This window comes from Solea senegalensis, linkage group LG19, assembly GCF_019176455.1.
Source record: "Solea senegalensis isolate Sse05_10M linkage group LG19, IFAPA_SoseM_1, whole genome shotgun sequence".
Taxonomy (NCBI): Eukaryota; Metazoa; Chordata; class Actinopteri; order Pleuronectiformes; family Soleidae; genus Solea; species Solea senegalensis.
Window position 1 is genome coordinate 9675057 of NC_058038.1, and position 18233 is coordinate 9693289.

Consider the following 18233-nt stretch of genomic DNA (forward strand, 5'->3'; position numbering starts at 1 on the left):
TGTAATAATAATATTGATAATAATAACAATTTCAATGTGTATTTCACAAAAACACTTATAAACTGTAATAAACAAGTAATAAAAGCAATACATAAGTACTCAACATCAAATTTGTACACATATACACACATAAAGCACACAAATACACGTTCAATCATTTTATTTGTGACCATTTTTATCGATTCACTCCTTTATTACTCACTTATTCATTATCTACCACTTTATCTTCCAATCAAACTTTAATTATATTTCTAACAGATGTCTCTCAAAATGCTTCACATATTTTTCTTTCTTTTTTTTTACAAAATTCTGCCATATTTCTTCATTTCAAATTTGTATTGTTATATGGAATTATGGAATTATTTTAGTGATTATCATGTTGATTCTTCTCTGTAAATATAGTATCATTGTTGCCTAGAGTAGCTAAAGGCAAATAAGCAGGGATAATTCAAGGGAAAAAATAATAAAATAATGGTCATGATAAAAAATTAAATAAATGTAGTTATAAGCAAACTGAAGGTGGTACAAATTCACCTTTATATTTATATTTTTCCACAACTATTTAACTGGGTTTACAGTTGACATATTACTCAGACATTAAAGTTCATCATTTCACATCAATTTTTAAACAAACATGGCCCAGCTTTATTTAAACCTGGGCAGTTTTATTCAAAGCTGGAATGCCCTCTGGTGGGAAACCACCCATGGGCCATAATTTGACTTGAAGTACTTTTTGAATAAGCATCTTTCAGTTGAGTGCTGCAAGACTTCAATTACTTATTTCTATCAATACATTATGAACACATTACATCAGTTTCAGACTTAAATGATTGCTTGTGCATCACCACTTTAAATCCAAGTTTACATAATCCATAGTGTTTTGTTACATTACATAACTTCATTTTATCTTGAGGTATATGTAATATCATTGAAGCTTCACCTCCAACTGTTAATTTTTGCATAGATACTATACCAATACTAAAACCTTCTTGTGCCAGATGAATGTCTTTTTTTTGTAGACTTACTTTATTGGAAGCAATTACAAAACAGAGCAGAGCAATGTAAAAAAAGACTTCCATCAGATGAAGTCTTTTGAAATGATATGGACCAGTAGTGAGGGGAGCAGTGATAAATGATGCATGTCTGCTTCTCCTTTTTAATCGAAAATTAGTAATAAAGCACCCTCAAGTGGTGACACTTATGATCACACCCTACAACCGAAGGTCTTGCCTCAAACAAACATGACGACTGGGTAGAAAGACAATTTTATTAAGCCGAGCCATTTGTGAATCTTGGGGCTACCGTCTCCACATGAAACTAAAGACACAGTGACAATAGTCGGGAATGAATGATCATTATCTACTTTCCAACAGGCACATTCCAAATGGACATGACAATATCTTTAATAAAGCTGTAATTTTTCAGTCATCTCAATCCATATAGCCAGAAACAGTCAGAACAGAACTCAAATGAATACATCCTCAGTTTAAAGTGGGAATTCAAAGCACAGCCTTTGAACCGAACAGATTTGAATATAGTTGGAACTATTTGATAAAACATTCCAGCGCATTAACTGGGCAATTAATCACTTTTAACTTTAAGTGAAAAACAATTGCTTTCCACATATTTAGTGCTGTGTATCTGAAACAATGAAGTAAAGACAAATATTAGCAGAATTTACTACATTGTCAATTCTCAAAACAAAGCACTATATATGTATGTTGGTTAAAACAGTGGGAGCAAATAGCCCATTTCCACTTCCTTACACGTGGGTGGACTTCCAAAAATGGTCCTCTCACTGTCTCCACCTTGCTGCAAGCGGCAGGGCCCAGTTCAGAGTTGGTTAGAAAACAAGTGGGAGAAATATGTGTTAAGTTGGGAGAATCCTTTATTGAATCCTCCAACCACGAAACAGGTGGAGACAGCAACAGTGGGGAGAACATGTGGCAAGATTTTATCACTGTGGTAACTGGAGCAGTGTGCCCTGTCCGGAGGGTAGGTAGGTGATGTTGCGGGAGCGGGAGAGCTGGAATGCAATATCTTCAGCCGCCTCCAGCTTTCGCAGCTCTACCAGACCATCACCAGCCTCCATTAGGGAGTTGGCGATGAGCAAGGCTGCTTGAGAATCACCTTCTGCTGAGATGATGGCAGCCTGCTTCTGTTGCTCTGCCTAAAAGGACAAACAAATAAAGCTAATTCAACTGTTCATTCTTTCCCCCAAATAGAGACTGATCAAAGTCTTAAATAGACAAGCATTAAAAGTAGGGATCTGGGTGTTACAAACAATACCTTTTCTACAATAAAACGAGCCCTCTCTGCCTCCTGCTGAGCCACCTGCTTCATCTCAACAGCTTCTGTAAACTCCTTGCCAAAGGTCAAGTGTGTCTGAAAGAACACATGGCAAATATTTCCCCCAGTTAAAACCAAAACAGAGATATAAAGTGAACACCGTCACCAAAGTTGCCTGCAGCTTCTTACCAGTGAAACGTCATCCAAGATGAGGCCAAAGGTGGAGGCTCTTTCTGTAAGGTCCTCACTGACCTGCCGAGACACAAGCTCTCTCTGGGTGATGAGTTCACCAGCATCAAACCGAGCCTATGAAAAAGAGACACATGGTCGTTTTCATGTCAGTTTAATCAGCTCATTCTCTAAAATCCTAACTTGTTTCTCTGCAAGTCTCTTTTAGACCAACACTCACCACTACAGCCTTCAAGACCTCTGTGGTGATGGATGGTAGCACCCTCTCGTCATAGTCCTCCCCGATACTGGTGAAGATTCGTGGAAGCTGATTGGTCACCGGCCGGAAGAGGATACGTAGTGTGATGTTTACATTCTGCAGATCTGTGGGATTAACGGTTCAGAGTTAACTCACTGTGCACATTAGCCTAAAATGTTTGTCCTTAATTAATAAATTGTTCATAGAATGTAGAAAGTTTAAATCATTTCAAAACCACCTATAAACAGAACTCTTATATTGGGATACAATTAAATGCCAAGATATCAAAAAAGCCAGTTATATTGACACGAAAACACATACAGAAGTTATTTTAAGCATCAATGTAGATTTAGCAGGATCAAAAAGACATAAAAAGCATCACTGGTGTACCTTTACTGCCGGTGATGACAGGCACATTGCGTGGACGGGAACGACAATCAAAGACGATTGGCTTCTGAACCCAGGGAATGAGGAAATGGGTTCCTTCACCAACAACGGCATCCTGCACTCCTCTGAACCTGTCGAATATCACAGCCCGGTGCCCTGCATCCACTGTGGAACAAAAACAGATGATTAATCTCTAGAACGATGGGGTTTGTGTATGAGGCATACATGTTTTTACTGGAAAAAGATCTGCAACAGTTATGTTGAGAACTTTTCATGTGAATTATATTCCTGAAATGCTGCATGCTGTTACAGGGCTGCTGCTAATATATTCATTAATTTTACCAAACCAACATTAAAAACACTTCAGGCACATGAAGCTTGAAACTGAAGCTTAAGTTAATCATTTCAGCATCTTTCAGTTAAGAAAGCCATACAAGTCGATTGAGGATTCCATTAACTAGTGGTCAAAGTATTGATCAACTTCATGTTTTGTTGGACTCAATAACTCAATATTAAAATAAATAAAAAAATATATATATATATATATATATATACACACATATACATATACATATATATATATATATGCAAAGTAAAGCAGCTATTCTTTCTGGAATTCTTGCATCAGTGACTGATCAACAAGATGTTTATCTAATACATCAACTCGGGATGCACAATATTATTATATATTATAATTATCCTCATTGGCAGATATTGGCTTTAAAATGTATCAGTGGACATCGGCTAACACACCAAGATCTGCCAATGTGACTAATGAATACAACAGGCTAATTAGGCTGCTACCTCCTTGACTTCTATGCTAGTGCCCTCTACAACAATTACTTTTTAAGCTCATTTATTTCTACATCTGCTGCAACACCAGAGAAAAGACAATATAACCTCTGCATGTGTCGGTATCTAACCCTGAGAACAAGTTCACAAGCATCAAATTCATACATCTTAGGATTCAGAAGCATTAAGTGCATGTGTGTTCGATCAGCATCATGTGCACTCACCGTTGAAAAGAGCAGAATTTACAACACCTCCACCGACGGCGAGGGCCAGCCCCAACTTCCCAATAGACTCAAAAAGCTTAGCCATGACAGCAACCTGGAGCAGAGGAGGAAGAGGAGACGGTCACTTTGAGTGCACTTAATCCAACATTATTCCTCTCCACTATCAATCATCTAATCGTGCGTGGCGGTGTTTATATGAAGCCAGGATAAAGCCACACTTTCCACTGACAGCTGAAAGGCTGTGGCCTTGGACTGACTGCTGCCAAGGCTGCTGGTGTTAGCTCACTAAGCTAGCACTAGCTCAGCAGCTAGCTGTGAAGTGAGGCAACCTGTGCTAAATTCGTCATGCGTTAGAACAAATTTGACAATGCATGACAAAAAACAACAACCACTTACAACACGTGAAATACACATTAAAACGAAAATTCTAATCGTGTCTGTCGAGTCCGAATAGCACACCGGGTGCGCATGTTAGCGTGTCTCGCAGACTCTATTAAATCTACAAGGTTTTCTACGAATAACACGTACAACTAGCGTTTCCTATGTTCTTTCTTAGTTATGGTAGACAAACTTTTGACATTACAAGTCGTTATCACCACTGCATGTGACTACTAACCTCGGTTTATCTCAGATGTCTGTGACCTCCACCGGACACGACGTAACACACATGAAGTGACTCCTCTTGTGCGCATGCGCACTGGATGAAGCAACGGACCCTCTGATTGGACAAAACATAAGGCTCTTCTTCTATGGTGGTTGTAGTTCGAGTCCAATGTAGTGAGGAACGGGCATTACTGCAACATACTGGTTTGGGAGTATGAGTGAACCCATTCTGTATGTATACTATACTATGATGATCCCACAATTCACAACAAAAGAGGAAGAAAGAAATCATGCAATTAAATTGTTGAATGACATTGTTAAATGGATGTAACTGTCTGTAAGCAAACTTTTTTTTTTTTTACTGAATTTTAAACTCTATTGTGAACAATAAAGTCCAAACTAACCTGCTATAGCCTATACCAGGGGTCTACAACCTGTGGCTCTGGATCCACATGTGGCTCTTCAGACCTTCTGCAGTGGTTCCTTGTCGCTTTGAAAAAAACCAAAAAGTTTTTGGGTTTTTTAACTATATTTTTTATATATATTTTCATTTCATTACTTTCAAAGTGAACACCTCTTATTTAGAGATCAAGGTGATAAATAAAAGTGTTTTAATATTTTGCAAATCACATCCAATGTCTTACATCAAGTGTGATATTGAAAACCAACCCAAACCCGACGAAACTTGTCCTTATCCACATATTTACTGTATGCCAGGCAGGATTTCTCAAGCACAAACTACATGAAATCCAAATATTGCTTTATTTATTTTAAAGTCGGTTACTTTTAATTTCCACAAACAATAGGACTAGGTTATTATAATTCTAAATATACAGTATAAATAAACAGTATTTAAATATATGAACATCCTCCACATCTGATATGGAAGACGATTAGGGCCACATGTGAACATTTTTTGGGAAATATGTCTAAATACTAGGATAAGAATATAACATATGACAACATAACTGCAGCTATTTAGAGAGTATGGCTTAAAAATATTAGAATGCAACTGAACAATCCAGTCATAAACAATGAATGCGAGCAGAGTGCACATGATTGAAGCTTGTGCAAAGCCATGAAGGTGCAGAGGTGCATGGATTTATCTGTAAATAACAAGAGTCCAGATGTGGCATAAAATAATGCAACCATTGAACATTTTAAATCACTTTTAAAGACCCACCTGTTCTCCTTGGCCTTCAGGGTGAGCATAGTCAACCCGGACACTACCATTTTGTATTATTGTTGTTGTTTTTACATATACATATATATGCCTTTTACTTTGTAAAGCACCTGGTTGTTTTTAAATGTGAATCTGGTGTGGTACGACTACATCAAAGGGCATCAAAGGGATAATGTATAACTATACTTTTATTTTATCCATGTATGCCTATTTTTTCCTTTAAGAGCCTCATTCATTTGTTTATGTTTCCTGTGTCTGTGAATGTAAAGGTTTGTAATTAAAGGTGTAGTGTAACACACTCAAACTGACCTCCAACGTTTCCCTGCGGTTCATAAAGGAGTAGAAACAGGTTTACAACAATGCACACAACACGCAGGCCGCACTTGAGCGCCCTCTGGCGCAGATACATGGAAACACGCGGCAGTGACTGAGTGTGTAGTTAGTTTCACTTTTCCCGCAGTGGCTTGTAAAGTGTGACGGTTGGTTTGACGGGTGGAGATTTGAGAGAAAGCGCCCGCCGAACACTCGTTCAGGTCAGTAATGTTCACACATGTGAGACGTGGTTTTCTGACAGAATCGTAGCAGCGTCGCGTCCACACACACACACACGGTCCGTCGGTAGATGTGAGCAGATGTGTTCGTGTGTTCTCATTCTTCTCTGCCACTTCCTCGTCGGCTCTGATTGTGACTCTTGTGACTCTTTCTCCTCAACGTCTGCTCACATTTCCTCTCGTATCTACATTTAGTCTACAGTCAGACTCTGTAGGGAGAGTTTAGAGGAAATCAACACATTTGACCCAAAAATCTAAACCGGTTATCACTAAATATCGATTATTTGGAAAGCCACATAGGCTAAAAAAAACCCCGTTATAAATAAATAAATACTGCCGTTGGTGGAGTTTGTGCTTTGTTGATGTGTTGCCATCAACACAAACTGCAGTTGGGAAGGGGGGAGGATAAAGGGGCGTAAACACAATCTGCGCACTTCACTGATCATTTGCACATTTAACGTTCATGTGTATGCAAATGATTTTCACTTAAAAATGTAGCTCTAAAGCCGATACAGTTAAATATAAAACATAGGAGTAAGTAGAGAATTAAAGGGATAGTTCAGTTTTTGTGTGGCTGTATGAGGCATCCATGGCGAGAGTTACAACAGTCAGCAGCCATACATCCATACTATACACAACCTCCATAAAACAGCTAGAACTTCCCACAGACAGATGTGTTTGCCTCCAAGTCGCCCAACATGCTCCTGAAAACATCCAGTGAAGAAGTACAAGTATTTAAATCTTTCTGCAGTTCATTCCAGGCAAAGGGAGCAGCAAACTGTAAAAGCCCCTTTTTTCACAAGTCACCCTTTGAACAGACAGTGAGAGAATATCCTGGGAGCAAAGCCGATAGGATCCAGCGCCTCCTGTGACTGATCCAACCAACACACTTATACAGCAAAGAGAGAGTGGGATTCAGTGTTCCTCTGTCCACTGTCACCCAAAACATCTATAGTGTGCTTGTTCTCACAGTTACCAAATGTATGCATAATGACAATAAAGTATTGTTGATTCTTGAATCTCGAATAGTGTCATTTGAAGGCAAAAAGTGAAAGTCTGTACTAGTGTAACTGACTTGAATTTAGTGTATTTATCTAATCACACAATTTGTGGGACTTATTTACTTATTAAGGCTGAAAAGTGCCATTTACTTTGTGTACTGGCAGGTCATTTAGCTTGAAACAAGTAATTTTCCCCTAATAGTGGTTATATTTCTTTTTTTTAGAGGCATTTTTTGCTTGCAGCCGTACAAATTTTCAGCAAATTAAAAAACGAAGACCTTTCGAAATCACATGACTGAAATGATCCTCCCACCATCACATTTTGCTGTACTGGGAAAACAGTGGAAATGGCAGACACTACGATGGAAAAGAGGAATGTGTGGACTGATAAGGAAACACAACATTTCTTGGTGCAAGAAGCAAATATTACTAACAAAATGAATTAAAGCAGCAATAAAACACAATCATATATCCTTCTGTGGTTAACTAGCTCCCATACTCCCCACAGATAAATGCAGATTTTCCTTTTATCTAATCTTTGAAAATGATGCTACCATTTACAATGTTTTTTTTTCTACTGACTTTGCTGGGCAAGTTTCTATAAACCAGCCCGGGACCCAAACACATGGCAGACAGACTTTGTCACTCGCCATCCAAGCGTCTCTGGCTTCACCTGACTCAGCATCATGTGCACGGCACTTTGTCTCATCAACCATCAGAGGCATCAAAGTGCTTTTGAGGCAAGTGTTGGGGACAGACAGACAGACAGAACCACAGACAAAAGAACAGACAGACGATCCTTGAAAGAACTAGTGCAGTACCTGCATTTTGGCCAGGACAAGCATACACTTGAATTATTAGAGAGATGATGGCAGCTGAAATAAAACATTTTTTTTTTTTATGTTGATGCAGTGTCCCACAAACCCCAATAGAGGGTGTGATATTATCAAAAATGTCCTTGTCCCTGTTTGCAAGGGTGGGGTCTTTGCAGGAATCCCTGATACCAACAATGGCAGCTTCTCAAAACAGCCATTGTTTCTAGGCTTTGTTATAAATCCTCATCATCATCAGCAGCAGCAGCATTATGATCATATCGATGTTCACTCTCACTTTTTTTTCTACACACTGATGAGATCCCTGCGTTGCTGCCTGTAATCACCCCGAGAGTGTAGTCCCTCACAGCAGTGCAGTGATTGTGTTTCTCCCAGCAGATGGCAGAGCGGGGCAGGACCGTCAGGGTGAGTGGTCTGCCCACAGACATTGAAGATGACAGACTGAGAGACAAGCTTCAAATCCACTTCCTGAGAGCCAAGAACGGAGGAGGGGAGGTGGACTCTGTCGCCATTGTCAAGACAATCTCTGTGTCTGCCCTCATCGCCTTTGAGGAACGTGAAGGTCAGCAGGGTCATGTTGTGTGCACCTCTATGCATATGAATTGTGTGGGGTGTGTGTGTGCTTTCTTTTTTTTAATTATGCACTTGCTTTGCACTATAAATGCCCTTTCCCCACACCAATAAGAAGGGTATTCTTTGAAGAATAATTTGCACTATATCAAGTACATTAAAAAACAGGTCTCACGGCACAACATAAAATGTTTCATTAACTTTAAAGACTCCAAACTTTGCCCGCAACCCTTTTCAAAGTACTACTAAGTTATTGCACCGCATTGGTTGTCGCCACTGATTTACAAGGAGCTGGAATGTTGGCATGCAAGTCAGTATAGTGGTGAAATCGCTACGTCAGGATGCTTCACGGACTGAGATTGATTTCCCTCTGGTGACCCCTCTCACACAGTGGCACAGAGAGTTGTTCAACACAGCCGGCACATCCTGGAAGTGGACGGGAAGAAACATACGCTCACTGTGACAGAGCAGCATGAAAGCCCAGGGCCAGACAAGGTATGTTTAATTAGCATGTATTTAACGACAAACATGTTTTATATATATATATATATATACACACAGTCAAATGTCTGTCTCCTTCTATAATTCTAGGTCGTCTTAAGTTTAGCTGCAACCGTCAAGTGTAGTCAGCTTCCTGGGGGTCTTCTGGCATTGACAAGCCTCCACGAGAGCCACCCCGATGTCCAGATAAACTCTGAAAATGAAGACATTTGTACATTATGTGGTACCTACACCGAGGTCCAGGCTGCCCTGGCTCACTTACTTGGCCCACTATCAGCAGACAAAGGCTCATGTCAACCTGACCCCACTGGCTCCAGGTCGTTTCAGATGGCAAAGAGGTCTCATACTCAGGGCTCAGGAAATCACAGCAGGAAACCCCATAAGCAAAGAGAACAAAGTCTGTCGTATGAGTACAACACAAGCACACACAGTGACCTGGCACGCTGCGATGATGGCAGCGGAGATATTGGCCAAGCTGAAGGTGCAGATCTGCAGCACCTGGGGGGTCCCGCCACTTCAGAAGAGGACTTCCTACTGATTTTGGATGCGGACATGTTCCAGTACCTGCAGAAAAACTGCTGCCAGGAATACCAACTCATCCTCAGTCAGTACGGTGTTGAGGTGGTGGATGTGACAAGCCAGGGGTTGACTACTCTGTTTCTACAAATTACAAATGCAGGGAGGAAGAGTGGTAACGAGCAGCAGCGCCTGGAGATGGCACACAAGGCAATTAGCAGGCTTTACCAAGAGAATGAGAGCAAGATTCGTCGAGATCAGCTCCCGAAGAGTCTGTTGTCTTCTTCAAGTGCAGGACTGCAAAAGGTGGTACAGAGCTTAAAGGTCCAACTACCCAAGCTGCTTCTGAACGAAGATGACAAATATATTTACATAATTGGGAGCAGTAGTGACGTGTCTGAAGCCAAGCAAACCCTTCTTCTAAAACACGACAGAGTGAGTCCGAAGAAAGACGATGTAGCCAGTCTTCTTAGATATTCAACACATGATTCAAGTCCTGCTGAAGATGTGAGAGTGTCCTCCATCGAAGGGTGTCTGGACAATGATAGGGACCCACTGCCGAGGTCAGGGGAGGATCAGAGGAGTGTTGAAGGAGCCAGAAAGTGTAAACTTGCAGCTCGGTTCAAGGATTCAGGTTTGACTACTTTAGGCAATCAACCAGCTGAATTCACCCTACGGGGGCGTCTGTCTTCTGGTCGACTAACACACACTGGGCCAATATTAGGGCACGACGTCCTGTCCGAAGCAGCAGGGATTTCTGGAGAAAGATTCTCCAGAGAGGAACCCCAAAACACTGGAGGGGACATCTTGTTTAGGAGAGCAGATACTGAGAATTCAGTTATGCAGAATAAACCATCACTGCAGTCAAATGTAATAGATGTTTGGCCCAAGATTCTAACATTCCCCGACAGCACTACTCCCTCCAGTTTGTCGGGACGTAATACACTTCCTGCAGCAGAGTCTGCGCCCACAGTGAAGCGAGCCAGTAGTTTCTCAGGAACACTGCAGCAGAAGGCTGACGTGAGTCAAAGGAGTCACGACGACTCTAGCAAGTCTACCGTCAGAGCAAGGGGCAGGTCCTCCAGCTTCAGTACCCAAACAGGCAAGGAGAACCCAGAGGTCTATAGTGCCGAGATCAAAGTTTCCAAGGTGATGTGGCAGCACATAAAAAAAGCCTACAGCGCCCGAGTGGACAGCCTTACAACTGATTCTGATGTCCAGATAAAAGAAAACCATCCACACGGTAGTAGAGACGTGACTATCACCTTAAGTGGAACAGATGTGTTTAAAGTCAATTCATGTCAGCTGGGTTTACAGAAGCAGGTTGATTTGGTTAGTATCGACTTCTCTGTGCACGAGCTGCGTTTGTCAGACCTGGGTATCACCGATCCAGCAGACGAAACTTTACAGAGTTGCTGTACTGAAGTGCGTAGCCGCTTCAAGAAGGTTACGTTATTGTTTCTGAAAGATACTTTGTACCTTCTTGGTCCAATACATCTGTGTTCTAAAGTAGCCGCTACACTGCGCGAGGTGTTTTCTGGAGATTCGGCCCAAACGCCTCAACATCGAGACTCCCATAGCCCCTCTACCTCCAACAGGAATCCATCCACTTCTTTACAAATGAGTGAAGATCAAAGTGCTATTTCACATCGCAATAGTAAATCCCAGGCGATGCCAGAGAGCCAAGTGGACAAAGCAGAGGGCGCTGGTGGAAAGGAGAAAGGAGAACCCAAACAAAAAAGGGACTTCGTGGAGACAGAGATTGTGAATGGACCTGTCAATCAACCATTAGTGAGAAAAGATCCTGTCATTAAGGAGAAAGTAAAAAACCTTGGTTCAATGCAGATGGATGGACAGAAAACCGAAACCCTCGTCAACTTATCTACAGCAGAAAATGAGAGAAATTTAAGACGTGTGAACGGAGTCGGGTCAGCAACTGCTCATGAGACTACCCAGAAGGACAGTATGCAGGAAAGGCCGGGAATGGAAACCAGGTCAGGCCAAAGAGACACGGGGTTCATCTGTGTGTGTGGGGACAATGGGGCGTCGGTGAGGAGAACCAAGTGTGGCGCTACCATGTGCACCAAGTGTCTGGCCGCAGTGCATGTCCACTGCAGAGTGTGTCACGAAAAAGAGCCAACGCCGCAGGGCATCCAGGGCAACATGAGCCACGCCAAGCTACACATGAGCCTACCTGGTCACAGCAAGGACACTGTCATCAAGATCACTTACTGCATCCCCGATGGTGTCCAAGGGGTGAGTTTTATACATCGGTTCTGATAGAGGCCTTTTACAGAATGTGCACATTAAGTGTTAGCCTCAGGAGAAACAGCAATGGCTTTACCAATTCACAAAGGTGCAGGATCTTGATTGCAACTTCAATAACTATGTGATAGGGCAATATCAATAATCCATTAACAATACATATCACAATATCAATTTCTCCAGTTGTAATGTTCATTGTACAGTAAATCAGTATAATGTTTATGCCCCACATGGAACATGGAGGTTTATCAGTTTTTGTTTTTTTTTGCCAGATGTGAAATATTTGTTTTCTGCCCATAAAAATTCCAAAACCACAATTTATGGGTTTCAATAACTTTTACCCAAAAGCAAAAATCAGTCTTTATTTGTCTGACATTTATCATAATTAGCGATACTGACCTATTTGAAAATGTTAATCGTAACCTTTTTATTCACATTGCCCAGTCCTACTACAAGACCAGAGTGATAATTATTATAAGTCCCACAATAGGGACATTTATAGTGCCACAGCAGCAAAGACAGTAAAGGTCATAAATAATAAACATGAGGGCTGCAACTAAAGATTATTTTCATAATAAATTCATTCGAGAACTTGCTTGGTATATCTGCAAATATTGAAAAAATGTTGATCTAAACCTGGAAATGATGATGTTCTCAAATGTCTTGTATCGTCCACAAACCAAAAATTATTCCGATTTAATGATTTCTTTGTTATATGGAGCAAAGAAACCAGAAAATATTCACATTGAAGAAGCTGAAAAATCAGAAAATGTATTGTAATTATTGAAAAAACAAAAACAATAATTGTTGCAGCCCTAATAAACGTACATTTTACACATCTATGAATGTGCAATAGAAGATAATGACTATTAAGGTTATGCAAATAGACGACACTACACAGCATATACATTAAGTATCAGAATAAAACAGGATTGCACGTGAGATATTGTTCTTGAAGTGAGAGCGTTATATTGCACATAGGACTAATAACATGTTACATTTCCTTTTAACTTGACTGATATTGTAGTGCTGCGTAGGAAATGGTGCATTTGTTTCTTGGTCTGCTGCGATCTGAAAGCAACACGCTGCATGAGCTTGTTTCCTTTGCAAACATTGCACCGCTGCACAGGGTGACACCATCAAATTGAGCTTCAATAACACGACTTATGTATGGTAATACCTCCAGCCTTTGTTTATGACTGTGTTTTTTCCTCTCTGTCCTACCAGAGGGATCACCCATCTCCAGGAAACCCATTTCAAGGGGGCGTGTTTGAAGCCTTCCTTCCCGACTGTGAGAAGGCGAGAAAGCTGCTGCACAGGATGGAGAAAGCCTTCAGACTGGGACTCACCTTCAAAGTGGCGGGCAAAGACGCGGCCGCTCGGGTCACCTGGGACTGCATCCCACACAAGACCAGTCTACATGGAGGCAAAGCAGGGTGAGTGTGGCAGGCAATATGAGGCAAAGGTGACAAACATCAGTTCACAAGTCTTTGTTCTGCGTCTCTTTCAGGAGTGGTTACCCGGATTCCACTTACTTGACTCGCTTGTCCCAGGCCCTGACCACCCATGGGATAGAGGAGTGACTGGCCCAATTGCAAGAATAATCAGTTCTTACATAATTTTATAGTCTTAAATCCTTTTTTTTTTTTTTAGATGATGGAGTTAATTCTCTTATTGCAGCTGTATATTTTTAAAGGTAAAGTGATAATCTATGTTTTAAGTGGGATTTTTAATCTCTCCATTATTTAAAAACATTCCTAACATTCCTGTGCTAGACAGCTCATTTTGAAAGATGCGTTTTATACTGTTGAGTGTGCAAGTACATATGCATATGTATATATTTTTTGTTCTTGTGTTGTTTTATGAATATTAAGGGAACAATTGAAAGATCTGTTATTTTTTTTAGAATGGGCACAGAAATAAATGAGCTCATCTCCTGACATTTTATTTTGTTATGCTTTTTTTTATTAGTCCTGGAAAACATGTAAGGCATATGGTAACATTACACACTGAAGCGTTACAAGCTGTAGAGGCCATGTGGACAACATGGCACCACGCAGTAAACCCAGAGTCAAGCACAGAAGCAGCATCATTTCAAAGGGTTTAAAAAACAAAGTCGAGACGAGAAGGTTGCAACCACGGGGTGTGTGTGTGTGTGTGTGTGTGTGTGCAAAGGAAAGACAGAGCTGAGTACGAGCTGAGAAAGAAATCAACTTGTTAGCTATGCCTTGTAGAAATTAGCCAGTGGTGAGTGAACTCTTTAACAGGACGGATGTGATGTCATACAAGTGTCTAAAGCATTCCCAGAGATAGGTTTCATGACTGTGCCAGCTGGCCATGACCGTGAGGACAGGGAGTCAGGTGGCACAGGGGGGCAGTGGATTGGCTTCAGTTGGCAACTTGAAAAATTGGAAGTGCATTCCTTTCTCCGACACCGTGGCTCTACAGTGAATTCAAAACTAACGTGGAAAAAGACGGCGAGCTCTGCGTTCACACGCGTGTCTTCCGGTCGACCCTGCGCGGGTCCTATCACTGAACGCGACGAGGTTGTACTTCACTCTGAACGTTGCTGTGATGTTGCTGCGTTGCATAATCTTTATAATGGACTGCTAAGGAAACAATAACTGCAGGCAGATGTGGCTGTTTGTCTTCTTCAGTGTTGATGAGTGAACAAAGTGGCTCTGCATTTGGAAGCAATCCACTGGCTTTGCAGTGCTGAAGCTTGCATCAAACTGCAATGGAGTGAAGGGACATTGAGATGACAGTTTGTGCAGTGAAGTTGTTGAAAGTGAAGTTGTGTTTTTTTTGTCGTTGTTTGGAATGACCGGAGAAACCATAAAAAAAGGAGGAAGAAATTCAGCTCGCGGTGAAGCTGAACGATGGGTGTCTGTGTGGATGAGTTCAGCTAAAACAAGCCAAGACAAACAGAGGAGCAGTGCCACACTCGCTGTCTAAACCTCTTTGAGTGTTTATGAAAACTAAAACTGCATTTTATTATCACTGACTCTGAAATACTTTTTTTCCTCCTGTGCATTTCTGAATCGCTAAGTGCTCTTGCATGACTTGCAAGTGTCTGGAATGACTGGGAACCCATTTTTAAGATGACATACTGGGCATTGTAGCTTAACCATGATGGAAAAGCTCTTAGGCAGTACGCCAGAGTAGAAAGGGGGTGGGCTTGAGTTTAACCAACAGATCCAAGACAGCAAACACCCGCCCCACTGATTGAGTTCAGCTCAAAGGCATCTTAGCTCCACAGAACCAAATGGAAAAATGGAAAAAAAAAAAAAATCTAATCTGTTTTCCACATGCTGATGAATTCATGCGATTTTAAATTCCAGATGTCAGAGTATTGTTTATTTGCTATGAATGTGAATGAAGCGAAAAAAGAGATGGACATGGAGAGAGTTTTGGCCGACTGCTGTGCGACTGTGATGCTGCACCGACCGAGCTGTGTGGAAGAGAGGAACGGCTCTAATAATCTTTGAGTGAACTGAGATCAGCGGAAATGTTGTGTCTGATGCAGCTCAGCCAATAAACTGGGGTTTTCTGGAGCACTGGCATCCCTGCACATCTGTGTGAAAACATCTACTCCCTCACTTAAGACACAGAAAGAGAAATCTCTCGAGGGGAGCTTTGGATTTGGATGGATTTTGCAGTTTTTGTGGTGGAATTTGGAGCCTTAAATGCACCGTGTCCATCGCCTCCTCACTGCGATACTCGCACTGTGGTTGTAAACATGCAGGTGGAATCTACCTGTTGCAGTGAAGCACAGTGAAAAGTGTATAAACATGGTGTGAGGTAAGCTGTGTGCGAGGGGAGAGGCACAGTGCAGGCCCATGCTCGAGCAAGTCTCCAATCAGTCAGAAAACTACAAATTGTGTTTTTGTAAACTGCAGCAAAATTTTCTGTCAGCACCAACGAGCATTTTCATATACAAAAGTGACACACTGACGACTATTTTCTGTTGTTTTTCTTTCTTCAAAGTTGACGGAAACGCATCCAAAAGCAGAATTTTTCTTCAGATTTTTTATGCACTGTTAATATTGAAAGCATTGACAGAGGAATATACATACAGTTTGGCACACATGGTTCAGACCAACATAAAGACTTTATCACATTTAAAAGGAGTGCAGGTTGGCAGGTCCCCACATAAAGAGTATGAGCTTTGAACTTTAAACCCTTGGATAACAAAACAAACAAAAACATAAAAAATATAAAGGTAAATTAAAATAACATATTAAGTAAAACATTATTTCTTTTCTTTTTTTTTTTTTTTTTAATTCATACTGAAGCGTTTGTTTCTCACATGGCACTCAGAACAGAAGCACCGTCCACAGGTTCACAAAGGGAGCCCAGCAGATTAGAACAGAACACTAACCAGAGGCTGACAGGACACAGTCACTCCCCACACCAGCGTGGCTGTCACACTCCAGCCCAGTTTGCTCCAGCCCTGCTCCGTGTTTTACTTCCCACACGTAAGGATGGATGGATGCTCTGATTTTAGCTGCCACCCAGGAGAAGTTGGCCTGGACCAGGACTGGCAAGCTGAAAACGATGGGACCTTTGCATGACGATGGGACCTACATGTACATGTCTTTGTTCAGCAGATGCACTGGTGGAGGATGATGGGAAGCAGGCCGCAGACCTGGGGCAGAATCAAAGCCCGCGCGGGACTGGAGTGTGACTGTCATGCTTGTAAGTGCATTAAGATCAGCGAGCAGAGTGCAAAATACTAATACCAACTGTCCTCATTACACAGGCCTCTTATCAGACAGAGAGAAAGAGAGTATGGAGGGAAGGTTTGGATGATGCTACACAATGTTGTAGCAGAGGAGTATGAGGAGGTGGGGGCACGGGGTAAGGGGTTTTAAAACCTGACAAACGACCTGAGGACACACACACACACACACACGCACACGCACGCACATCTTCACACACAATGGCACACCACACACAGCACATGAGGGAGGCCACTCATGCTAGCACAACAACTTTTTTGTTACTTTTTTTTTTCTTTAAACATTTTCTTTTTGTGTGTGTTTTTGTTTTTTTATACAAAGTCACTAGAGTCACCATCTGAGTCTCAACACTGAGGCCAGAGACACAGACAGACAGACAGACAGACGGGCAGGCGGATGTGTGGCTAAACGTTTAAGGTTTAAGACTTTATGTCCACCCAGGATCTGTGATGATTGCACTTGTGGAGTCCTAACATGGCACCTGCCAGACACAATGAATTCTGTCCATTAGAGGGAGCCATTTGCTGTTTAAGCCAGCAGACTGCTAAAGGCATAATTAGGCAATACTAGATTAAGATTTCAGACAAAAAAAGAAAGAAAGAAGAGATTTCTGAATACATTGAACACTCTGAAATACTGGTGCACAGCGCCGGCAGTTGGCAAATAGGGTTAAGAGAGGCAGAGAAGAGAGACATAGGGAGAGGAAGTCAGAGAAACAGACCACAGTGGCTTCTCTGACGAGCCTGACGCCTGTTGCTATGCCGACCATAGAGAGGGAAATGGAAAGAGAGGAGGGAGAGAGAGAGCAGGGAGAAGGAGGGGAGGCAAAGTATGGACGCCAGCTTGAATTTAATTTTCCTCTCCCAGGTCAGGGTGATCGACAGGCAAGTGGCCACTGTGAAGGGAGCAGAATGCCACGGAATGCCTCGAGGAGGATCAGGGAGTGGGACACACACACACACACACACACTGTTTTTCATCTTGTTAACTTGCCTGTTTGAGACGCTTCCCTGTCTCCGCGTGACAGTGCCTCTTTCATCACATTCTGAGAGTGCATGTTTGTGTTTGTGCGTGCACGTGCGTGCATGTGTGGCTCGTTGTGAGTAGAAACAAATTCTCTTCTTAATTGGCACTGTGCACTTCTTGCCAACAGTTGGTCAGCGAGAAAAATCTGTTACCAAGGAGGAGGAAGCTGAGCAATGATGTCTGCCTCCCTATTCAACGCTGCACAGAGAAGGCTTATTATGAAGCAGATTCATATTCAAGTGCAGGACGGCAGCCACTATATTAACGCCACAGTTATTTGGTGGTGGGACACACACACACACACACACACCATGCATTATGGA

General features: G+C 41.8%; 2 protein-coding genes across 2 annotated transcripts; one reads left to right on the top strand and one right to left on the bottom strand.

Moving 5' to 3' along the window:
* Positions 1-1253: 1253 nt before the first annotated feature.
* phb (prohibitin) lies at positions 1254-4829 on the bottom strand. The gene is made up of 7 exons (XM_044050668.1): positions 4736-4829; positions 4120-4213; positions 3107-3268; positions 2699-2841; positions 2479-2595; positions 2290-2385; positions 1254-2170 (listed from the first exon to the last, which is right to left on the bottom strand). Exons 2-7 carry the CDS (start codon positions 4202-4204, stop codon positions 1958-1960), a joined length of 816 nt encoding a protein of 271 aa, XP_043906603.1. The 5' UTR covers positions 4205-4213; positions 4736-4829; the 3' UTR covers positions 1254-1957.
* A 1485-nt stretch (positions 4830-6314) lies between these two features.
* si:busm1-163l24.3 lies at positions 6315-14084 on the top strand. The gene is made up of 6 exons (XM_044050663.1): positions 6315-6438; positions 8669-8852; positions 9252-9355; positions 9452-12133; positions 13370-13578; positions 13653-14084. The coding sequence occupies exons 2-6, from the start codon at positions 8669-8671 to the stop codon at positions 13723-13725; spliced, it is 3252 nt and encodes a 1083-aa protein (XP_043906598.1). The 5' UTR covers positions 6315-6438; the 3' UTR covers positions 13726-14084.
* The last annotated feature ends 4149 nt before the right edge of the window (positions 14085-18233 follow it).

Coding starts and splice junctions, on each gene's coding strand:
- si:busm1-163l24.3 (XM_044050663.1), top strand. CDS start 8,669: ATGGCAGAGCGGGGCAGGACCGTCAGGGTGAGTGGTCTGCCCACAGAC. Junction 8,853..9,251: donor CGCCTTTGAGGAACGTGAAG/GTCAGCAGGGTC, acceptor CCTCTCACACAG/TGGCACAGAGAGTTGTTCAA. Junction 13,579..13,652: donor CTACATGGAGGCAAAGCAGG/GTGAGTGTGGCA, acceptor CGTCTCTTTCAG/GAGTGGTTACCCGGATTCCA.
- phb (XM_044050668.1), bottom strand. CDS start 4,204: ATGGCTAAGCTTTTTGAGTCTATTGGGAAGTTGGGGCTGGCCCTCGCC. Junction 2,386..2,478: donor TCTTGGATGACGTTTCACTG/GTAAGAAGCTGC, acceptor GTGTTCTTTCAG/ACACACTTGACCTTTGGCAA. Junction 2,171..2,289: donor CTCGTTTTATTGTAGAAAAG/GTATTGTTTGTA, acceptor TTGTCCTTTTAG/GCAGAGCAACAGAAGCAGGC.